This window comes from Penicillium macrosclerotiorum (genome assembly GCF_028827735.1).
Source record: "Penicillium macrosclerotiorum strain IBT 26536 chromosome Unknown utg000010l_segment0_segment0, whole genome shotgun sequence".
Taxonomy (NCBI): Eukaryota; Fungi; Ascomycota; class Eurotiomycetes; order Eurotiales; family Aspergillaceae; genus Penicillium; species Penicillium macrosclerotiorum.
In genome coordinates this window covers 782,221-806,338 of record NW_026643089.1, presented here as the reverse complement: position 1 = coordinate 806,338, position 24,118 = coordinate 782,221, and the positions used below count along the sequence as shown (strand labels likewise).

The window sequence follows — 24,118 nt, the reverse complement described above, 5'->3', positions numbered from 1 at the left end:
CAACCTCCAACACTCTCCTCCTGTAAGTCCAATCGCGCTCTGATTCACTGGGATGAGTTGAATTGTAACACGACATGGCTAATCACCGAGCTATCTGAGCTTGTGCAGAACCCCTCTTACCATGCCGCCGAACAATAAGAAAAAGAAGAAGCCCGCGTCTAACCCGGCTCGTGGCTTTGCAACGGTCTCCGTCCCCTCGAAGCCCAAGCCGGAGAGCACTCCAGATACCCCATCTTCAAATACCGGAGCCTCGAAATCAACGCCGCAAAATGAATCGCAACCGAAGCCGTCTCAGGAACGCCCCGCAGATGCACCTGTATCCGAGGCTGGTCCCTTATTACAGAACTACTCCCCGGAAGAGCTAGAGAAACATTTGGAAGAGGCCGAGCTACAGATATGGGTCGATAAGAACGCTGCAAGATGTAAAACAGATGCATCTCGCCAAGCCACCAAACTGGAGACCGAGAGGCGGGTCCTTCGACAGCAATCGGTGTCACTAAGCCTCCTCGAGTGGCTTCCGACCGAGGTGCAGGAACGAATTCTAGAGTTGGCAGAGAATGAAGAACATGACTACCTCGTTGCGGGCGCATGGAATGCCAGCTCAAAACAAATGTTCTCTGAGGAAGAGCTATATACAAAGCTTTGGGTGTTAAAGGAAACTTTGCTCAAGCTTGGGTTCTCTGCAGAGCGTACGGAAGAGGCACTGAAACATGTCCTCTTATACTTTGCAGGTAATCCAGGCAGCACCAACCGAGAGGCCGTTTGGAATCTGGACGAAGCGCTGGAATGGCTGGCCATGCACAGCGACAAGAAGGACCTTCCCCCCTACACCCAGACGAACTCCCGGCCCCAGAAAGACACGGATAGTGTCACCTCCTGGATGATTGGTAAGTCCTTAGTCTCGATGAATATCAAGAGAAAAAAGGTGCTCATAACTCAGACTCTAAGCCATCTCGGTCCTCGACTCCAAACAAGCCCCAAAATGGAAGCACCCAGGGCAACCCGAAAGCAGATTGGAAAGCCGCAAAAGTTCCGCCTCCTCTTTCCTATGACTCAGACAGCTCGATTGACCCGGACACAATGGTGCCGGAATGGCTAAGCCTACAGACAAAGCTATATGGCTTGCAACCGGACCTGTTTGACCGGCCAGGGAAAGGCAAGAAAGGTCGTGGACTTCCCGCCGATCAGTCAGATGACCCCGAGGTGCTTAAGCTGCAACGCAAGGTTGCCAAAATTGAACGAGACGTTCTTTTTGAGCGCCAGGAAGCTGAATACATTTGGAAAGAGAAGCTCGATGAGCTTCGCAAAGACGCAACATTTTTACGTCGACCCGTTGAGCGAAAGAAACAAGCTCCACCTTCAGACGATGTGTCAAAAGCGCCACCAGACGACATCTCTGGTGCAGACGAGCCACCAATAGATGATCTGGGTGACACTACGGGACTGCTTGGCGATATGTTTCTCGCAGAGCCTGACGATGGATCAATACTCGGCTTGCCTCCTCCTGTTGTTGAAGCTAAAGTAACACTTAGAGATTTTGGCAAATGGGCGGGGTTGAGCCCACGGCGGGTTCTAGAAGAGACTTGCAAAGCAAGAGACACGGCTTCTAAGGTTGTGTTTCAGGACTTTTCGTCCTCAGGCCACCAGAACAGAAAGGCCGTCGAAGTTCGCTGGTCGAAGGCACAAGAAACTCCATTCCCATTGACAGTTGATGCGGTCACCCACAAATCAAATGCTTTGGCAACATTTGTTTCAATGGACGCGCTTGCAACTCCAAATGAACAGCAGGCCGAGGGATATGTCTCGACACTCGCCCTTTTCATCCTGTTCCCTCAGAACTCGAAGGAAGGAAAAGCCTATCTGCGACTTCCTGCAGTATGGCGAGAGCTTTGGACCGAGTTCTCCAGTCTCAAAAAGACACAGGAAGATGAGATTGACAAAGCCACAGTGAAGGACCTCAAACGTTTGGTGCAAGAAAACCAAGGAAGCTTTGAGGATGATGTTGTTCTCTCCGATAATTTCCGAAAAAGAAATGGAGCTGCCAGTAAACCTGGCAGTCCATTGAAAGGCCCTTACCGGGATAACTACTTCGGCCAGGAGGCTCAGTTACAACAAGCATGGGAGGCGAAATCCTCAACTCCATCCTTCCATCGTATGATGCAGGGCCGCATGAACCTCCCAATCTGGAACTTCAAAGATGAAATTTTGAACACTTTGGATACACACCGCGCCCTTATCATCTGCAGTGAGACAGGAAGTGGAAAGAGTACGCAGATTCCATCTTATATTCTTGAACATGAGATGCTTCACGGCCGACCTTGCAAAGTCTATGTGACTGAGCCTCGTCGAATCTCCGCGATCTCTCTGGCCCGACGTGTGAGTGAAGAGCTAGGAGAAAGCAAGAACGATGTTGGAACCACACGATCTCTCGTCGGCTTTGCTGTGAGACTGGAAAGTAAAGTCAGCTCTTCTACCCGGCTAGTATACGCGTATGTATTTTGTCATTTCTATCACTCCTGTCCATGTTCTTCCTGAAAGCTAATTGAGACAGGACTACTGGTGTGGTCGTGCGAATGCTTGAGCGACCAGATGACTTCCAGGATATCACTCATGTTGTACTGGATGAGGTTCACGAACGTACCATTGACAGTGACTTCCTCCTGATTGTCTTACGCAGACTCATGCAGAAGCGTCCGGATCTCAAACTAATCTTAATGTCTGCGACGCTTGAAGCTCAGCGATTTTCCAATTACCTCGGTGGTGTTCCGGTATTGAACATTCCAGGTCGGACATTCCCTGTGGAAATGAAGTACCTCGAGGATGCAGTGGAGATGACAAATTATCGTCTATCTGAAGATGAATCGTACACTTCTCTTGATGATGACCCAGACGAAATTTCAGACACTACAGGTGATAATGCGGGTGGTCTTCAAGCCAGTCTTGACGGTTACTCTAAACAGACCAAAGAGACAATTCTTAAATTCGATGAATATCGCATGGATTACCAGCTGATTAAAAAGCTCCTCCTCAAGATTGCTACTGCGCCCGAGTTGGAGCACTACAGCAGAGCAATCTTGGTCTTCATGCCCGGCCTAGCAGAGATTCGCCGCCTGAATGACGAGATTCTATCCGAACCATCCTTCCAAAAGGGCTGGATTGTGCACGCACTTCACTCTTCAATTGCCAGCGAAGACCAAGAAAAGGCTTTCGTAGTACCCCCAGACGGTATGAGGAAGATTGTCATTGCCACCAATATCGCAGAAACAGGTATCACAATTCCAGACATCACTGCTGTGGTCGACACTGGCAAAGAGAAGATGATGCGGTTCGACGAGAGACGTCAACTCTCCCGGCTCATTGAGTCGTTTATCTCACGAGCCAATGCCAAACAAAGGCGTGGTCGAGCTGGCCGTGTCCAGAATGGTATTTGCTTCCATTTATTTACGAGACATCGCCATGAGAAACTGCTAGCAGAACAGCAAACTCCGGAAATGCTTCGACTTTCCCTTCAAGACCTTGTCTTACGAGTCAAAATTTGCAAGTTGGGGGAAGTAGAACAGACTCTTCTTGAAGCTCTTGATCCACCTTCATCTAAGAATATTCGTCGGGCTATCGACTCCCTCAAGGAAGTCAAGGCCCTTACAAATAACGAGAGCATGACACCATTGGGATCGCAGCTGGCCAAGTTACCATTAGATGTCTTCCTTGGCAAACTGATCATTCATGGAGCCTTTTTCAAATGTCTGGATGCGGCTGTCAGTATCGCTGCGCTTTTATCTTCCAAATCTCCCTTTGTCAATACAATGGGATCGAACTCTCAGCGAGACGCAGCCCGAAAATCCTTTCAAAGAGGTATACTCCACGGCCCACGCATTGCTCTTGATACATCTAACGCTCTTTCCAGGGGACTCGGATCTTTTAACCGTCTATAACGCGTACTGTTGCTGGAAACGAGCTAGGAGCACTCCAGGAACTAGCGAATATGCGTTCTGCCGAAAGAACTTCCTTAGCCTGCAGACATTGCTCAGCATTGAAGACATCAAGATGCAGCTCATTGTATCTATCGCCGATGCAGGGCTTATTACTCTCGATGCATCTCAGAAGGCTGCACTAAATAGGTACGTATTCACATGATTTGATATAATTGGTCCGATTTACCTGAATACTAATTCTGGTATAGAGCTCGCTCCAGCAACCGCAATCGTCAGCTTTTTACGATTCCAGAAGAACATGACCTCAATAGTACCAATGATGTTGTCGTTAATTCTGTTGTTGCCTGGAGTTTCTACCCGAAGCTTCTTACTCGCGAGGGTAAGGGCTGGCGCAATGTCGCGAACAACCAATCCGTCACGCTACATCCAACATCGATCAATAAGCAAGCAGACTGGGCAATCAAATGGCTCTCATATTACCATATCATGCAGGCACGAAATCGCAATCTTAATGCGCATGAGACTAGTTCAGTGGACGATTTTGCAATTGCTTTACTGTGCGGAGAAGCTGAATTTAAAGTGAGTCAACTATATTTCCCTTTCATTAATTCTTATTTTCTTCCCCTACCATCTCCCACTCTCTATTTTATAGAAGTCACTGTTTTAACAATAATTGCCTAGCTTTACTCCGGTGTAATCACCATCGATTCAAACAGAATTCGCTTCGCAACTCATAGTTGGAAATCCATGCTCGCACTGAAGATTCTCAATTCGCGCCTTCGCGAAATACTTGCATCGACATTCCGCAACCCGCACAAACCTTTGTCGTACAAACAGCAGCAGTGGCTGGAGATCTGGCAGCAGATTTTCACACAAGCTGGGAAGCGGTGATTTCATTTTGCTATAATTGCCTCGCCCTGCAAAATTCCAGCTTCTGGTTTTGTATTCATTTTCATCCCTTGCTTCGATACTTATCGGCAACGGACTTGGGACCTGAGAAATACATGGTACATATTGATTGATGATGATAATCTACGATAGAATTGTCTTGAGAGCATACATATAGATTTGGTGAACAATAGAAGAATGGGTTTGAAATCCTTATGCCTTAACAAGGATTGGCTTGGTTTGGATCGGTCTTGGGTATGAGGCGGTTGGGACAGTTATTGATTTCTATAGAGAACAAATCCGGTTTTTATTCTTTCATTCTAAATGAAATTTTTCCTTCAAGTATGACCCTTGAAGCCCGAAGAGTCAGAAAAATATAATCCTTGAATATTCTGATCAAAGTCAACCATGGGGTCCCTCGTCAAGCCTGAATAATGGTCAGTTGTAGGAGGAATTTCCTCCAATGGCATAGGCATGGGTTGAAATGCGTCTTCTCGTGACTGGCTATCAACCAGTTCAAGGTTTGCTGCAGATAGATCCAAGGGGGCTATTTGGCGCAATGCCTCAACACGTAATTCCTCCAGAACAAGGCAGTAATGCTCCGATAAAGATCCTTTTTCAGCTATTGCAGCAATGTGAGATTGACAGAGAGTGCAGAAAAGTATTTGTTGTAAAATTCTGGTGGAGATGTGCTTTCCTGTATCACATAAATGTAAAGCATAATAGTTGCATTGAAAGCAAAATAAGTCGTAATCTGAAAACAATTAGCATGTGGGAAGACGAATAAGGTGACAATAACAAACCCGAAAAGCTCGAAATAATTGATGGCTTTCAGTAATATCATTTATTGTATTTACAACTAGAATATAGGGACCTGTGAAAACGACGCTGAAAATGACACCCTCTGGCGCCAGAAACGGCCGCCTTTCCACCCGTAACTTTGCACAGCGAGCCGCCGCTTAAGCGCCCGCTGCCTGCTACCGTTCCCTATTCTGCACCTAACTAGGACTGTTATTTATCCGCCTCTGTCTTATTAATACTTGACTTCGACGATTATTCCCCCCGTTTTCACTAACGACTAAAACGACGCTAAAAATAGCTCCCCTCTACACCCTAATACAAGCCCCCTTCTTTCTCGCCTAGCCTAGTCGAGCGGCTATAAGATGCTTCGTCTACCGTCTCCCTCGGGGGTCTTTACGTAACCTTCTTATCCTACCTCTGCTCCCTCGGTCGATCTTAATATACTTAACTCCTAAGTCTCCTATTATAGAATCTAAACCTTAGCCTTTATCTCCGAATTCTCCTTATAGAGCCTATATCCGAACCTCTAGCTTAAGTCGATAAGCACTAGTTCTAGACCGATCTCATCCTTTACGAGGAAACTCGAGCTAGACTAAATTATTTCCGTAGTCTTAGATAGCTCCCTCTAAACTTTAAGCCTAGAACCCTAATAGGAATCGCCGTAGTCGAACGGTACTAACGGAAGTAGGTTTACCCTTAACGAAATAAAAACCTTATAATTAGGCACTAATACGGAAATAGATCTTATATTTAATCGAACTAGGACTACGTAGACTATCTGTGTTATATGATATTGCAATATGAGGCTATTCCTAACTCAATACCTTAGGTGTTAGTTCGATACCTTATCGGTTAGGCTTCGTTATAACAGCCCTACTTTTCTCTAATATAGATGTATAACCTATAAGGCCCTAAGGGTTCGGGGCCCTTCTATTAGGGATTCGTGAACCCCTCTTCCATATAGCCTTTGCTTACTTCTATTATATATAGGCCACGTCAGACCGTAAATTGTAATATGATCCATCGCCTTTGCTTTGGTTATATAGGAAAGTGTTGAAGGCTGTATATAAATTAAGGATTATAGAGAGATCTATGATAGCAAGAAACAGTGTTTTGCCTTCCTTACTTGACATTTATCTTCCTACCTAGTCGACAGGCTTTCTACCCTGTACAAGTAGTTATTCTCTAACACTTGTTTATAGACAGCTCTAGCTCTATACTATACGGCACTACCTATAATTATCTAAAAAGCCGTAGAAAAAAGACCCGACCGCGAGGCCTAATCGTGAGACAGTGGATCCGATGATACTATATAATATGGCCGCGCTTACGAAGAGACTTGGATTTCAATCGCCCTAAATTGAGCAACTAATCTAGTTGTCCCTAGACCGGCAAATCGCGTAGGATGCCCTCCTAAAAGCCCGCCGACCCGATCGTTATCGGTATAATAAGAGAGAAGTTGAGTCTTTGATTAGAAAGGTCATAGACTGCTTCTTGAAGGCTATTCCTCTCGACTATCAGCCTCTAATACACTACGCTAGTAGGAGGGAAACCAAAAAAGCGTTCCGATATAGACACCTACAAACAAAAACCTAACTGCACGACCGTAGGTTCCTTTTAATTGACTAAATCTATAGTGACTCCGTATAGAAGGAACGAAAGGTGAGTTCTATCTTGGTAAGGAGCAGTGTCTATTTTGCTTTTTTTGGTAAGTTACGAACACCCCGTGTAGAAGACGACCGTGCGGGAGGGTCTCTAGATTTAGACTTACCGATGTCTCTACTCTTTGTTCTAAGCCACCCTTCGCCGTAGGACGAGCGAGAGAGGGAAGATTTATTTCCGGGCTTAGAAGCCGGACAGAATAGCAGCTTAGAACGGCAACGCGTTAAAGACGCACGTCGAGAGCGAAGTGAACAGAAAAGAGCGAAAAGGCTAGAACGGCAGTAACGGAGACCTCAAATCTTATATATAGACGGCTATTCTAGTTCTTACTCTAATAGCTTGTCGACCGTATCTCCTGAGCCTGATATAGAACTCGCACGCATTAACCCGGAGAGAAGCGGAATAGAGGAAATAGACACGCTAGTAGAGACGGACTCGGAAATACTTTTGGAAGGGAGTGGTGGAACAGAAAGGGATAAGCAGAGTCCCCCTAAGATGGAACTATTCGTAGCCGATGAGCTCGAGCACAACGAGAATATCGAAGATGAGTATGGGGTCAGGGAAGAGGAGTCAGACGACAGCTCTGATGGATTGAGACTTGACACTGAGCAGCCGCCTGAGGCGGTTGAAGAGAGCATACCCCGGGAGGTCTTTCCACAAGATGCTAATATGGAAGAAAGAGCATTTGAACAACAGGATCAAGCGGCAGGATTGAGAAGGCAACTTTCCTCTATAGAAGAAGTTCAATAAACAATGGATGTCTTGGAAGGGCGAGGGACATGGAGTCTAAAAGGGGACCTTCCCGGACAGTGAGCAGAAAAAGTGCGGCGCTGAAAGAAAGGGCCAAATACAAACCATATGACCGGACACAGCGGCGGCAGCAAACACCCAGACTGTCAACACCACCGCCGGAGACCCTGGAGCAGGATATAAATGCACTGCTACAAGCAGGACAAACGGAAGGCCAGAAATAGACAGCAAAACGTGTTACTCAGATCAATTTCCTCGACGGGTTACTTGGGGTGAACTCTTGAAGTAACTGTCACGGTAACCGCTACCGAATGTACCCCCACGGGTGGTAGGGACAACTGGGACTACGGCATCTGTTCGGACCCGACGATCCTCTACGAGTACGGGCTGGATGACCGCACAGACTACTCCTACACCACACGGAACCAAGGTGACTTTCTATTCGGCTCCGACCCGTCTATCTTCAGCCCAGAGGATTTGATTTGCAACCGACTTCGCAGCCCGTGCAATGCGCCCCAGGAGACTATCGATCGGTGCTACGAAGCAGAGAGTGCGACACGGAACCTGTCGGGACAAGAGGCGGCTGATGTGTGGAATGCGATGATGACCTAGATCGTGCTGCTCGCAATGTTGGGTCTGGCCAGCTGTTCACTACACACCTTGTCATTAAGCTGACATCCAGTGTCCCCTTCTCTTCTCTCCTTTTTGACCTATTTTAGACAACCGGAGTATAATTTTAATACGCCAGATTCACGTTCGGCTTACTTATTGTAGTCCATCCTGATAAGATATTTCTGTCAGCTATCTTCTACTACGACTCGACGATTCGATTAGATCAACTTGTAAAGTAATATCATTGCAACCGTATTCAGCAATGTGGCGGAAGTTGTATGTTATTGGAAACTGTCAAGAGGAGAGATGCCAGCAATACGCGAGGACCCATATATCCCGCTTTGCGCCGCTTTGCGGTCCGATATCCTTGGAATACCCGATTTCTCACTTGTTTAATCTGGTATCCCGGCCATACTCGGATCCTAGCGCCGTAACACGCTAGTTAGCGATGTAAGGAATATTCAACGCTTCTTACCAGAAACTTAGTAAGATATTTATTTAGGAGGCATCGCATTCCACTGGATCTCATCTTTACTACTCGATACATTATATAGATAAATTGACAAGTAACTGATAGTCAGAGCTTCGAAGCTTTCTTAGATATAATTTTTGTTATCATTTGAAATCTTATTGTCTTCCAACCGCCTGGACAATTCTCCCATGTCGACGTTTCAATTCGCCGGCAACCTTGGGTGGCTGGGCCCAGTGAGGTTCTAGATGGTAACACTCACAAACTTTTAAAAGGACCCTTGTGAGGGTCATATCTACATCAATCGATGGCTGAATCTCGTTAAAGTTATCGTGATAAGGGGCTGACTGAGCCTCGGCGTTCGAACATTCTATGATTGTCACACGCACGCGATCCGCCGCCCGTCCATGAATGGAAAGGAAAGACTTACAGTTAAACATTCGTTACAGTCCACTCATAGCTTTCGAGTGTACAGGGTGCCTCCATGAATTTTCATCACTCGAGGTATATAACAACCGCCTAGTTCATATGTATTGGCAGGAATCCACAGTTGCACCAGTAATGCGCAATGTGCCACATGGAACCTATCCACATCTCACTGCCAAGCACGGATTACCACAATCGGCCCCGAGCCTCCCACGAGGTCCGCGACATTTCAAAGCTATGATTGCCTTCGCGGATGATGATCTTCTGCGTAAATGTTCAGTGGAGTGACGAGTATGTGGGCATTCCTTGACATCCTTAACTGGGTGGCGTTCTCATCTGAGGTCCAGCCATTCCTTACCAGCCGCCATGGAGAGCACCAGCACAAGAAGTTTGATGACGATTAATGCCTGCTTCTTTCAGCACAAGCCTGGTTTCAAAGTGTCATTTCCAGAGGCAGGATGTGGCTGGACTTTCAAGCGACATGCAATGTGGTGCTACCACTATTCCCGATTCCACCAAGGCGCACCCCTACCGGAGCCACAATATCTAGATTTTCCAGCCAGCCACCCAAATGACCCCTGCGAAAATGTTAGGACTAGCTTTGAAATTGTGGAAACAACGTCTAGAGGCCGTTTTGTCTCCCGCGGTATCTATTCAGAAGCTGATCGAATTTCCAGCATTGACTGGATAGAAAATGTCGAATGTCATTCTCCAGCTTACTTTGTATTATAGGGCAGATTTTAAAAGTCACCTAGTAGATACATTAACAAAACATATTATGAGGTAAAAGGGGCTATAGTAGTGAAATGAGGAGCGATATAGAGATAACAAGTCTTCTGCTGGAACTCGATCTGTCCATATTTTAAATATCAGTATAATATTTATCCTATTCTCACTCTTGACCTACTACGCCGCACGAAACATAGGTTTAAGAGAAGCCGGCTTCTACGTAACCTGAGATGACGGACCAGGCGACTCCTATCGCCCTAAATGCATCTGCTATAAAGAGCATCTCTTATACTACTCCTTTTATATTACTTAACCGGCTCCTATTCCATCTCCGAAGGCATCACCTCTAGACCACTCGACACATCCGCGGATTCTTCGGATAAGATAGCTGTCGATAGCCTACTAGGAACTCTAGAGGTCAAGAGTGAAACCTCCTCACTACCCGAGTATAGAACCTAGTACCCCTAGCCTACCTACGGTTCGGACCGACCACGAAATGAAAGACGCACCTAGTGCGCTCCTTTCGCCTTACAAGATTTCTCGCGAGCGCGAGATAGATTTGGACGAGGAGCCGGCGGCCAAACGCACGAAGGTTAAACACGAGAACAGTACTATAGATTTAAAGCTGTTCGAGTTCCCTACCCCCTCCGCCGAGACTTCGGGACCCGTTGCCGCACCCAGGAAGTCCACTGTCAGCAAAATATAGCATACATTTCTCGCGAAGGATCTAACTAGCCTGAAGCGCATACATAATACACGGTTATATAAGGTTCCGATAGATCCGATCATGTTGTATATCCTTAATTATCATAATATTATAACCAGACCCATAGGTTTGGGTACCATAGAGAAGAATCTCAAGATCAACGAATATCTATCTCTTCGAGCCATGTAGATGGAGTTTGTTTTGATAGTGTGGATAATATAAATAATCTTCGACCCCCTAGCCCGATCTAATCTTGTCCTAGGTTAAAGTATCTGATCGTACGGAGGACAATATGTGGTATCTATTCTATATAGACTAATCAATACCAGTTGCGTATCTGGAATTGCTACCGCTACATAATTCCAGCTGTAGACAGACGCCGAACCACGCGGTCCTTTCGAAGCATCACAAATGCATCGAGTATTTCTGTGAGAAAGCTGTCTATTATCATAGGATCTCGAACATAGCAGACAGGGGTTCCCTACGTATGCTTTGGAAGCTGGAACAGCTCGAACGAAGTGACCAACTAGCGATCATGGTAAGCTACAAGGAACGTAATATACGGGATATCAACGCCACGCCTTATGTCAATATAGGAGGATACGGTATAGGTCATTAAAGATGGGATCCAATGGAATCCGATTCTCAACATGATGATGTCTAACTATCTGAGTGTGTAGGCGGAAAATGAAGAATATCTCCTGCCTCGCTGTCTAGCGCGTTACGGCGCTGTATTCCGAATGTACCCGGCATACAATACAAAAATTGTAGGTATTGAACCGGGGCGCTCGTGTGCAAATCTGACAAAAGCAGAAGAAGCGGAGCTGGCGTCAACAAACCGACCACAAAACCACCGTACACCGCGCTGGAGGGAGGCCCCTTAAAGAGAAAAACAGATGCTGGATATAAAAAAAAGAGTGCGTCATTGTCTAAATCTAATCTCTCCCGAAAATGAAGCTATATCTGTAACGACTGTGCATGGGAAAAATATCCTCCAATAGGCTGTTATGTAGCGCGTCGGTTTCCCCACTACAGTATCGAGTTTTCTTGTAATTCTTGGACGCACATCGGAATATGTGGGTCCTCTCCGTATTGATTGCTTCTTTCCTCTTGACATAATTCAATCATTTGTTTCATCAGCCAAACTTACTATGACCTCATTTAAGGAGCTGTCTAGCACTGGCCCTCAACTAGGGAGCTGTCTAGCGCTGGCCCCCAACTAAGGAGCTGTCTAAGCGCTGGCCCCTAACTAAAGCACTGGTCCTCAACTAGAGCTGTGTGTCGTGGAAAATGCAGTATCAAGTTTCATAGGACTACCTAGGGGCAAGCAGCTCGCGGGAGCTAGTCGCAAGCGCGAAATCACGTGCACTTGGGTATACTACAAGTAACACGAAAAGGGCTCGTAGAAAATTTATATCATACTCTAAAAGATATACCTGAAATATTATAGACACCGTACATATAACACGTGCAGTCTTGATATCACCAAATTGACCATTTTGAGAATTCTATTACAATTTCAGAAGGCCGTTTTGAAAATCAGGGCATAAATCCAAGGGTTCCACCCGCCCCCGCGGCTGCTTTGCTTGATATAGTATCTCGTGCAATTCTCCACCGAGACCAACATCCCTACTCGAGGTGCGATATTTGTATTCATTTGATAGCTGCATAGGGAAAGTGTGCACAACCAGATATCCTGCTCCTTCCAACAGATTGAGATCCCTGTTGTCAAGAAGTGCTTAGTATGGGTATATACAAGAAATCGTAAGTTGGGTTGCTATTAACGGCTCCTCTGCCGGCTTTACGTATGCCATTGTGGTTAGTACTAAACCAAACTAGGAAATACTGACGCAGGCGACATTTTCTTTTGAGTTAAGTGAAATGGCATTCCTCCTATACCAACAAAACCAACTATATCCATGATATTCATAATACTTCACGTGTATCATAAAATTAGAGCATGACGTAGGAATTCTGAGCCCTTTTCACGCTACTCGATCCCTAGGTAGACATAGAGCGCTTAGCCAACGTTCTATAACATTTCAGCCATATATCCTAATATCAGTGTGATGATGATCTTTGTATAGGCACTAACTTACAGCGCACGGGCCATTCGATCGGCATATTTAATCCACGATTGACCAGCTTTATCGAAAAACATCAGCCATCATTTTCTATCTAATTTACTATCTAGAAGTCTGGAGTCTAATCATTCCACTTAAAACAAAGAAACTTCGCTATGTCTCAACCAAGTGGGAACGCACCCAATAGTGGGAGGAGCAGGAACACCCCAAGACCTCCACCCCCTGTGAACCCTCCACGCAAAGCGACAACTGAGACCGTGGAGGATTATAGGAATAGACTACGTTACGGACTGAATTATTATCAAAATGTATGCCCTGATCCTATTAAAAAAGCGGAAGCTGAAGGATATTATGGACGAGCCATGGAAAGTGATCTTTTCGTGCATGAGGCCAACGCTGCAAAAGACGAGGAATTTTGGGAGAGTCTTACGGATGCGGAGAGAGTTTTCTTCACCAGGTACAGAATAAAACCATGGAAGCAGAACATAACAAGATCTGCAGTGGATAGGAACCAGAATCATATTCCCTCGGCAAGACATGGGCATTTGGGATGAGCTAGGAAATCTCCACAAATTAGTAAGTTTGTTTATCAATCTTACAATGCTAAAATTGTCTTTGAAACTTACGCCATATTTTTAGGAGTGCTTGTCAGCCTGACTCTCAAAGTCTAGCATGCAATACAACCTAGTCGTCGTTCTCATTTTTTTTCTCTTCATATCGTTTTGAGGAATTTCAGTGACATCAGGAGTCATCTTCACACGCTATACTCTCTTCCCTCATTTATTGAGAATTGAAATCTAGTTTCTAAGCCTCATATACACCCCATTTCAAGTAAATCTCAGGGCTTAGTGAAACTTTCCCGGTTTCAAGCCGTCATCATTGCAGGTTCATATAGGCCTATCTTGCCAATAAAATATCAACATAACGTCTTTATTGTTAAAGGAGAGCGAACTAGGTCGATTGCCCCATCGAAAAGAAAGCCCTTTTTATTCGGCCAGGTTTCTGTAGGGTTAAACCGAAGTTACCCTGGTCTATAAAGGGATAGCCTACTACTGTACCATTTCCTCGGGTATGGTCGACCATTCCATGCTCTTCGTCCGTACGCCCCTATAGGATTGTAGAAAGATCCAAAATGACAAGAAACAGCTATTGGGTGACCTAGTTCTAGTGTCTATTTTTCTACCTAATCGTCAGGTTTTCTACCCTGTAAAGTGGACCTTTATTACAGCGATAGATCACCACATGATATGTGATCTGACGTGGCCAGGTGTGATGGAGACAAGCCTAGGCTGTATGACAGAAAGACAGCCAAACCCCAGGTGAAAGAGTGACGGAACGTCAGGCCGGTAGGGACCATGTGACCGCACCAGAGGTGGCGGATCTGTCATCATAAAGCCTAAGGGTTAAGGTATCAGTTAAGCGCCTCGGGCCTCGAATCAGGAATAGCCTTATCTTATAAAATCATATAACACTGATTGTCAGGCTTTCTACCCTACATAGTAGATATTCTATTAGAATTAGAGACTATCCTATAGCCTATTTCTGTTAAGCCCTATTGCGAGTGCAAGATGTGATACAGTGCCAAAGAGGCTCCAACAATGATTGATACGAGACTGGGTCAAAAGATAATAGCACTGGATCAATCGAACTTGCGCACTAGTTAGACGTATTGATCCCTTCTCCTTTGTGAGTTGATGTTCTGCCGCCAAGAAATATCTTGCACTGCAGTTTTTAATCTTCAGTAAAGTGCTAACAAATCACGTTACGATTGCAGCCTTACTAACCTCAGATCAGGTGGACCTGGTCTATCATTGTCAGCCATGTAGACTCTTGCTTGTGCAAAAACCATAAATAATAGAGCAACCCTAGCTGGAGTATTGCTCACATCACGCATGACTCCAAGGGTATCATAAAATTCCTCAAACCATTCTTGAATCGTAGGCCTATGCAGAAAGCGGTATGTGGGCATTGCAAAATCAAAATACCGATCTATCAAAGGTTGAGCATCGGCTCTCGGAAGCATCATGCAGAATGATGGGTCTGATTCAGGAATATGAAGAGGTGCGTCCCCGAATGTGAATATACTGCTCGCCTGGGAGAACGAGATCGCTTGGTGGAGCCTTTTCTGGATTCTAAGAAGAAAGGAGAGCCCCGATGCTGGTCCAATATACTGCCCATAGGAATCAGTTTGAGAATGTTCAGGAGATTCTGGCGAGAATGTTTCTGCATAAGCCGAAGTCAAAGGCGTGGCATCTGGGGAGCAGACGTGCTCACTCTCCATCACATGGGGCTCATCCAGCGCGATCCCAGCCTCTGTTCTGGGTAATGACGCAGGATACCGCTGTACAGATTCAAACCAGGTATTGCATATAGAGGCTGTGTTATCGAGAGAGCTTGGAATGTCTCTATGATCTATGCTTGAAACTGGAGGAATGATAGGTGCCCTTCCTCTTGCATAGGCTGAAACAAACAGGCAATTCGCTTCTGCCCGGACACAAAAGTCACATGGTTGCTTGCCATTGCATTTTATTTTTCTCCTGGAAAGTTTTGCATTCAGCTAATGACACAGCTAGCATATACATATAAGGGACCTCTCACTTTTTGCACCTATCACATGCTCTAGTGACCCTTACTCTTTCCCTGTTTCGGTCTCGTTTCTTTTTCAGCGTCGGCTTAGGATCCTTTGAAGGTGCCGGTAACGATTCCCTACCGTGAATCGAAGTCATAGTATTGATATGCTTTGCATGGGTCACGCGCCAAAGGTAACACGGAAAAGCAAAGACATTTAGCGGAGTTAGAATTCTCGAGGAGAAAGCTCACAATGCGGGGAGACCTGGTCTTTTCCGGGAGTGTGGGGATTCGTGGGGGTGGACCCAATAGCTTTTCCGTCAACATGAAGCCAAGAGTTAAAGATCTTACGCTTATGTGATTTGTCTACAGCCTAGGAGATACTTGGTATCAGTATGGCAATAAATGAACCTTGAATCTTTATTACGTTATCACTAATAATTCCTTCATCGCTTAAAGATTTCTTCTTCTGAGCTATTATTTTTATCGATTTTGATTCCCAATAGAATCCGCCTGCAGATGATAAAGGATGGCAAATACGATGTCCAAGCGCCTGGATGGCAAGACAATCCTCATCACTGGTGCTTCATCTGGCATTGGGCAGTCCACAGCGTTTGAATTCGCTCGCACATCTCCCAAAAACGTCAAGCTGATTCTTGCTGCACGCCGTATCGACAGTCTTCGCCAAATTGCGGCCGATATTATTCAAGAGAATGGGCACGGTGTCAAAGTACTCCCTGTTCAACTTGACGTCAGTAACGCCAATGAAGTGCGTACATTCGTGGATAAGTTGCCTACTGAATTTAAAGAAATTGATATTTTGGTCAACAATGCGTGAGTATTTCAACAGCTGCGCCTCGGTTTTCTGTGTAACGAACAGTTTTCAAGAGCTCACATTGTTTTCGTGCCTAGTGGCCTGGTACGAGGAGTAGCCAGAGCGCCCGAAATTGCCGAAAATGACATCGACATTATGTTCCAAACAAACGTAACGGGCTTGATCAGCATGACACAAGCTATCTTGCCCATTATGCTCAAACGCAATAACGGCGAGGGATCTGGCGATATCATCAATATTGGTTCTATCGCGGGTCGTGAGCCATACCCAGGTGGTGGAATTTACTGCGCAACTAAGGCTGCCGTGCGGTCTTTTACAGAAAGCTTGCGCAAGGAGCTTATCTCTAAGCGCATTCGAGTCATTTGCATAGATCCTGGTCAGGTTGAAACCGAGTTCTCCGTCGTCAGATTCTACGGTGATAGGAGAAAGGCGGATGCAGTTTATGCGTAAGTCCTTTTGCTGAGCTGCCCCTACAGTATTGAAAGTTCACTAATTCTGACTAGAGGCTGTAAGCCATTGACACCTGTTGATATCGCCGAAGCAATTGTATTTGCCGCCGGAAGGAGAGAGAATGTGGTTGTTGCTGATACTTTGCTTTTCCCAAATCATCAGGCCAGTGCAACTATTATGCACCGGAAGGACACATAGAGAATGTTTGAACAGTGTAGATTTTATCAAGATAACCAGCAAAACGTACAATATTACTAGCTATGCCCATATACTTCAGAATCACAATCTGTGAATTGAGATGAAGAGCGTTCTGAAGTAACTATAACTCTACCCCGTATGCCTATTTCGTTGAAATTCCAATACGGATCCCATGTATTAGGAATTCCTGGACCATCACACCAAATAATGGAAGTTTTCATTCAATTAGTCTTGATCGGCTAGATTCCGTGCCTCGGTGCGGCTATGTTTGAGCTGGACTTGGATTTCTCCGACGGAGAATCTCCGTCGGAAATGGATTTGACAAATCCGTCTACGTAGAGATTATACCCCTCCCTCACATCCACATGCCAAGAATAAGCTGTGTACCGGAGTGAACCCCGATTGAGGACAATGAATTTTCCCAGGGTCATATTGATTTAAAGTGTTAAGCCACCTTCTTGCTGTGGTACATGAATGTGAAGTACGCAGTATCCTCTGTGAAGCAAAAAGGAAAGCAGGAACTTCGACAGATCAACACATAAGAGTTGGGTCGACGGGCCTTTGTGCTATCGGGCGGATAATCCCCACCGGCGTATACTTCTGGAAATCTGTTAAATAGTCTATATTTCCCCCGATCTCCATGAAAAACCTTAATGCGAAACAAGAGCTATCTATCAACATGTCTGTCACCATCGTCCCTGCCAGCGGCGTCTGGGCTCCAACCATTACATTTTTCGACCATAATACCGATAGTCTTGACACAGAGTCACAGGCAAGATACTACACTTATCTTTCCAAAACTGGCCTCGCTGGCTTGGTTGTTTTGGGAACAAATTCTGAGACGTTTTTGTTGACGCGGGAAGAGCGAAAGTCTCTCTTGGAGATTGCACGAAAGGCATGCGGTCCTTCATACCCGATCATGGCCGGTGTAGGCGGCCACTCGACCAAGCAAGTACTGGAATTCATCAATGATGCCGCAGGTGCCGGAGCCAACTATGTTCTTTTACTACCTCCAGCCTATTTTGGCAAGCAGACGACATCGGCTGTAATTAACAGTTTCTTCGATGATATTGCAACGGCAAGCCCACTGCCGATTGTGATCTACAACTTCCCGGCTGTCTGCAACGGCATAGATCTTGATTCAGCAACCATTGCAAATCTGGCCAAAAGGCACAGCAACATCGTCGGTGTTAAGCTGACATGTGGTGCTGTGGCCAAAATAACACGTCTGGCAGCCGAGTTTCCAGCTGAGAGATTTGCCATCTTCGGAGGTCAATCGGACTTTCTGATCGGCGGCTTAGCTGCAGGATCCTCGGGCACTATTGCAGGATTTGCGAATGTTTTTCCAAAAACTATTGTGCAGATCTACAATTTTTACCAGGAGGGCCAGTACAAGGAGGCAATGGAGTTGCATAAGAAGGCAGCACTCGCTGAGCAGCCCTGCAAGACTGGTATTGCGTCCGTCAAATACGCCGCGGCGCTGAACACGGCCAAGGCAGCGGGAATCGAAGGAGCATTGGAGAAGCTGAAGCCACGCCGGCCTTATGTCGAGCCATCTGAGGCAGAAAAGAATGGCATCAAGTCACACTTCGCAAGCTTGGTGGATATAGAGGCAAGCTTATGACCAACTTAGAAAGAAATTAACAGTTGTCGACTCTCACACCATACCCAGAAGATAATTAAATATACTGGAATTTATTGGTGTGGGAAGCATTATTATTTCCTGCTTTTAAAATCTACAAATCAAGTCAAAAATGTAGGGAAATTCGACAAGACAAAAAACATGAATTCCTTTGCTTCATCCCTAATCGCACTATTTACAAGACATACTTGAATAGCGGAGATCTGTCACCCAAGTCAAAAAGCTCATCCTCAGTGTATCTGAGTCTAGCCTCATCCACAAGCTTGGCTTTCTTTGCATTCCCAGACTTGTAGCTCCACTCAAGAAAGAGCGCGACAAAGAGTCCAACTCCACCAAGAGCCAAACTCAGGCCAAACCCAGTGTAATACGTGGGATTCTCCTTCTCCATGTACATGAAACTACCCAAAATGCCACCGATATTGCCAACACAGTTCATAAGGGCAATACCGATTGCTCGTCGCGATGAAGGCGCAATGTTGTTTGCATTCCAGGAGGCGGCAGCTGCTTGGATAGGGTAAATGCCTACCACCGCAAGAACGACTGCAAAGTAGGCCACTCCTCGCTTTTCTTGGAGGGCTCCATGTAGCGAGATGAAAATCGCGTAAGCAACTGAGACGATAATCATTGGGATTACTACGAAGGGCATTCGCCAATAGAAACGATCGGAAAGTTTGGCAAATATGATGGCCGATATCGCAGCAGCGACATACGGCGGTGCAGAAGTGAGCTGGGCATTGGTGTCGCTGAAGCCCATGGATTTTGTGATCGTCGGAAGCGTGAACTTGGTACCTGAGAAAAGTAGTGTTTTAGTTTTTTTCTTTTTCCCTCTCTGTGATTCAATAAGCTCGATAAGTGATTTGCTTACCATAGGAAAGCGCAGATTGGCAAAACAAGAAGTAAGCCTGTACATAAACCCTCCAGTTGGTGAGTACCATTTTAAGATCTCGCATCTTGAATCTAGCCTCTTCATGGCTAGTTCCTCCTTGCTTGATGAACATGGAGAGTTCCAAGTACCGAATCTCCTCGGGGGATAACCAGGCCCCAGAAAGGGTGGGGGTATCGATGAGGAGGAAAAAGCATGCCACTCCGAGTACCACACTAGCAAGACCTTCAAGGATGAAGATCCACCGCCATCCCTCAAGACCGCCAACGCCGTCCATTTGTGCGATAGCAGCTGCTAGTAGACCAGAGAAAGCACCAGAAAGCGCGCTCGCGCAATAGAAGTATGAAATGCGAAGGGCTAGGTCTTTCGGCATATACCAGTAGGAGCAGAGATAGATGGCACCAGGAAAGAATCCAGCTCTATGATGATCCAAGGTGTCAAAATTTAGTATCTTTGAAGAGTTTTTGAGAATTGACTTACTCAAAAATGCCTAATAGAACACGTGTAGCCATAATCCCAGCAAAGTTTTGGACCAAGCCAGTACATGTCATCACAATTCCCCAGCTGGAAACAAGGATCCCAAGGTACATGGACGGGCGAGTGAACTTTTTGAGAAGGATGTTACTGGGAACTTCGAGCAGGACATAGGGGATAAAGACTAGCAAGCTCTGTCAGTGTTCCACATCCTGACTATCATGAGGGGCCCGTTGACAAGTCTTCTGAAGTTACTCACAAATAGAAAGAACAGTATTGTACTGAACGCCTGTCATTCCCAGATCCTCAACCATGCCCTCGATCTTCGCATTTCCGATATTGGCGCGATCAATGTGGCTGATCAAATACAGCACAGCCAGCATGGGGACCAAACGAATATCAACCTTGAAATAGTTAATCCTTGAACCCCAGCTCCGTAACAAGGAAGCCATCTAGAGCGCCTCACCTTGCGAAAAACCTTCTTTCGACTCTCCTCTGGGAAATTGGAATAGAAGTGCTCATCATCAGGAGTCAAGCCAACAACTCGAAAGGTGCCAATCTCGGTAACATGGGATGGCTTTGGAACGCTTTCAAGATGAGAAGGCTGATCAACGATCTCGACGTCCTCCTTGTGGATGGGGCTAGGTGCCATGACGACGCAACGCAATGCAATGCAGGCTTTCCGTTTCACCAACCTCACGGGCAATTACAGATTTTTGACAAGTTCAGGTGGAGAAAGGCGACTCCGCATTCAAAAGCTGATGTCCAGTCTTCCATTCTATCGGTCGAAGTGGGGGTGATATATAGACCATCTCGCACATATCCGCTTGGCGCAGATTCCGCGGCATGGTCACCATTGCGAGCTGACAACTGAACGGCATGACTCTGGAGCTCGTCTTGGCTCAACGCATTACCCCAGTACCCCGGCCTTGGCAACCATGCGCTGAGGGGGTCGCACGGCTTGAAATGCGGGGCGATTGACTGCCACTGCCTCCTTTGGACATCCCGAGAAGCTCAAGGGTACGGATAAGCACCCAGTTATAAGCAGATCCGATATGGAAACGTTCCTTCATTTTCGCGGATAACCATAGCTCTCACACCAACGGGGGCTAACACGCGGTGGGTCCTCCCTCTTCTTTGCGGGGTATAACAGTTCGTTGGTTGCTTTTGGCTTTCTCCATGCGCTTTTCCAGTCTAATAGAGATGGTCTTCTCCGAGCACAATTCCGGAAATGTAGGGATAATATTCCATCCCGGCGTTCTGCCAACATAGATACAAGATGCACCTATTAAATCACTTTCCTTATCCCTCTCGGATTGCCTGGTAGTTCTGTCTCCGTACATGGTTTAGTGTCCGCAATCATGTCGCAAAAACGATTAATCAAAAAGATCGTCATCACGCCCGTGGCATTCCATGACATGCCCTTGTTGAATAGCGTCGGCGTCCATGAACCATTTGCCTTGCGCAGCATAATAGAAGTGGTTACAGAGGACACATACGGGCTCGGCGAATCCTATGGAGATTCAGCCCACCTAGCTCGACTGCAGAGTGCCGCTGAGCGGATAAGCGGGCTTTCTGTATACGACACCAATGCCCTTTACAGGATCTGCGCCGACTCGCTGGTGGGCGACACCACCACCGGCGGAGATGGCATGGCCGGGATGGTCACCACGGCGTCCGTGGTGGACAAGGTTTTCTCACCCTTCGAGGTTGCCTGCCTCGATATCCAAGGCAAATTGGCTGGCCTGCCCGTGAGCGAGTTGCTTGGTGGCCGCATGCGAGATACCGTGCAGTACTCCGCCTATCTCTTCTATAAATGGGCCGGTCATCCCGGTAACCCTGATGACGAGTACGGCGAGGCCCTGACACCTGCGGGGATTGTCCAGCAAGCCCGGAAGATCATCGACGAGTATGGGTTCAAGGCCATCAAGCTGAAAGGCGGCGTCTTCCCGCCCGCCCAGGAAGTCGAGGCTATCAAGGCGCTGCATGCTGCATTCCCGGGTGTGCCCCTCAGGCTCGACCCCAATGCCGCATGGTCTGTCGAGACTTCCAAATGGGTAGCAAAGGAATTGGAGAATATCGTCGAATATCTGGAGGATCCAGCCCCAGAGATCGAAGGCATGGCGGCCGTCGCGCGAGAGGCATCGATGCCATTGGCCACCAATATGGCCGTCGTGGCCTTCTCGCATCTCCCACCCTCAGTCGCGCAGAACGCCGTCCAAGTGATACTGTCTGACCATCACTTCTGGGGCGGCCTGCGCAAGTCGCAGACTCTCGCCGCGATCTGCGCGACCTGGGGAATGCGGCTCTCGATGCATTCGAACAGCCACCTAGGCATCTCTCTGGCCGCCATGACGCACCTGGCAGCTGCGACGCCTAACCTTGACTATGCCTGCGACACTCATTGGCCATGGAAACGTCGCAACGAGGATATCATTGTCGACGGCAACTTGCAGTGGCAAGATGGCGGGGTGGTGGTCCCTCGCGCGCCGGGTTTAGGGGTCGAACTAGATCGGGAGAAACTCGCACGGCTCTATCAACAGTATCTAGACTGTGGCATGACGAAGCGAGACGATACGACGTACATGCAAAAATTCCATCCAGAGTTCTCGCCCCATATTCCCCGGTGGTGAGGATTTGGAGGTCGTCTAGACGGCGTCAGTTATGGTATACTACAGCGAACCTCGCATCCTTGGACTTCGGAGAAACGATGCTCTGTACCGACCAGTGTCTAGGTGTCTAGACGCAGCACGCTGCCAAATCCCATGAAAAGAGCAATTTACCGAATGTTACCGAGCCGGTGCCAACTTTCTACTCGCCTCGGGGACCTGTCGATACATGATCATATAGCCTCTGCATACTTTATGTAGAACAGGCAGTATCAGAAGATTGGAGCATCCACGTACAAGCATGTTTGGAAATGGTCTTGCCCCATTCACAAGTCTAGTACGTCCAGACGAACATAATCTAATCTAACATAACTCTGTTCCCAATACCTCCAAGATGCTTCTCCCTATATTCCGTATAGCCTACATACTTAATGTGGAGCAAACCCAAGCAAGAGAATCATTATCCTCGATGGAGGCTCGTAGGAGAGGGTTTTACTGGGTGATCTAGTAGATCAGAGCGAAAAGAAGTTGAAAGTCAGGGTCATAGTAGATTCATGATCATTCATTACCGTCATATCGTCTCTCTAAAACAGAACCAAAAGCCAGGACGCAGGGCTCGCAGGCGCAAGATCCCCGGAATGCCAGGAAGAGAATAGAGACCAAGAAACAACCCCTTTTCTGCCCAGGAAAAGAAAAAGAAACAAAATAATAAAAAAAAAAAAATCCAAGAACAATGAAAACACAAACAGGTCGCACAGAAATTTCCCAATGACCAACACGTCTCGAAACGAGAAGAGAACAACAGTTAATTTCAAAATGAGATCACATGAGACCATGGCAATTGCGAATTGTAGAGATCGTCAATCGCCCACATAGAAGATTCGTCATAAGAGATTCGTCACATCATAGTCATTAAGCGGATTCAAAAGGGGGTGGGGTCGGGAAGATGGGTGCTTTTGTATAGAAAGTAGGCAGTAGCTTCGAGCTTAACCGTTGCTAATTCATGTTGAAGCCATGGACCTTCACCCCTCTGCCGGGTCATCACTTCGCAAAATGGCATGGCAGCCACCACAGGCAAATGGCGGGCTGTGTTCAACCCCGAGAAAAGAGACAATGCCCAGAAAGAAAAATTCAAATCCATCGAAAATGTATGCCTAAAAGAAGTCGTGACATGGCAACAAAAGAAAGTCGAAGGGAAGAAAAAAGACTTTCATGGCTCCATCATGAGGCAAGATGGAGGGAAAGAGGCTGGGCGTGCAACTTGAAACATGTTTTGCTAAAGGCCGGAAAATAAAAAGCAAGTCGTGGTGAGCGTTTCTCAAGTCCGCGGCGGGAGCAACCAAACCAAGCGAGGTCGCAATGCCGCAGTCTATCGTCATAAAGGAAGAACTCCCCAAAAA

At 46.6% G+C, this 24,118-nt stretch overlaps 7 protein-coding genes across 7 annotated transcripts; 6 read left to right on the top strand and 1 right to left on the bottom strand.

The window, feature by feature from the left end:
• Positions 1-121: 121 nt before the first annotated feature.
• On the top strand, positions 122-4,823 carry N7462_009952 (putative ATP dependent RNA helicase; the record flags this gene model as incomplete). Its single annotated transcript, XM_057081666.1, has 6 exons — positions 122-887; positions 941-2,489; positions 2,552-3,852; positions 3,905-4,118; positions 4,181-4,511; positions 4,614-4,823. The coding sequence occupies 6 exons, from the start codon at positions 122-124 to the stop codon at positions 4,821-4,823; spliced, it is 4,371 nt and encodes a 1,456-aa protein (XP_056928706.1).
• Positions 4,824-7,778: 2,955 nt separating this feature from the next.
• On the top strand, positions 7,779-8,645 carry N7462_009951 (uncharacterized protein; the record flags this gene model as incomplete). The annotated part of the gene is made up of 2 exons (XM_057081665.1): positions 7,779-7,831; positions 8,366-8,645. 2 exons carry the CDS (start codon positions 7,779-7,781, stop codon positions 8,643-8,645), a joined length of 333 nt encoding a protein of 110 aa, XP_056928705.1.
• A 2,120-nt stretch (positions 8,646-10,765) lies between these two features.
• Positions 10,766-10,975, top strand: N7462_009950 (uncharacterized protein; the record flags this gene model as incomplete). Its single annotated transcript, XM_057081664.1, has 1 exon — positions 10,766-10,975. The coding sequence occupies one exon, from the start codon at positions 10,766-10,768 to the stop codon at positions 10,973-10,975; it is 210 nt and encodes a 69-aa protein (XP_056928704.1).
• A 5,181-nt stretch (positions 10,976-16,156) lies between these two features.
• Positions 16,157-17,110, top strand: N7462_009949 (uncharacterized protein; the record flags this gene model as incomplete). Its single annotated transcript, XM_057081663.1, has 3 exons — positions 16,157-16,461; positions 16,516-16,908; positions 16,966-17,110. 3 exons carry the CDS (start codon positions 16,157-16,159, stop codon positions 17,108-17,110), a joined length of 843 nt encoding a protein of 280 aa, XP_056928703.1.
• Positions 17,111-17,789: 679 nt separating this feature from the next.
• On the top strand, positions 17,790-18,734 carry N7462_009948 (dihydrodipicolinate synthase family protein; the record flags this gene model as incomplete). The annotated part of the gene is made up of 1 exon (XM_057081662.1): positions 17,790-18,734. One exon carries the CDS (start codon positions 17,790-17,792, stop codon positions 18,732-18,734), a length of 945 nt encoding a protein of 314 aa, XP_056928702.1.
• A 193-nt stretch (positions 18,735-18,927) lies between these two features.
• On the bottom strand, positions 18,928-20,761 carry N7462_009947 (uncharacterized protein; the record flags this gene model as incomplete). The annotated part of the gene is made up of 5 exons (XM_057081661.1): positions 18,928-19,541; positions 19,618-20,054; positions 20,116-20,293; positions 20,369-20,513; positions 20,576-20,761. The coding sequence occupies 5 exons, from the start codon at positions 20,759-20,761 to the stop codon at positions 18,928-18,930; spliced, it is 1,560 nt and encodes a 519-aa protein (XP_056928701.1).
• Positions 20,762-21,470: 709 nt separating this feature from the next.
• On the top strand, positions 21,471-22,742 carry N7462_009946 (glucarate dehydratase family protein; the record flags this gene model as incomplete). The annotated part of the gene is made up of 1 exon (XM_057081660.1): positions 21,471-22,742. One exon carries the CDS (start codon positions 21,471-21,473, stop codon positions 22,740-22,742), a length of 1,272 nt encoding a protein of 423 aa, XP_056928700.1.
• Positions 22,743-24,118: the final 1,376 nt, after the last annotated feature.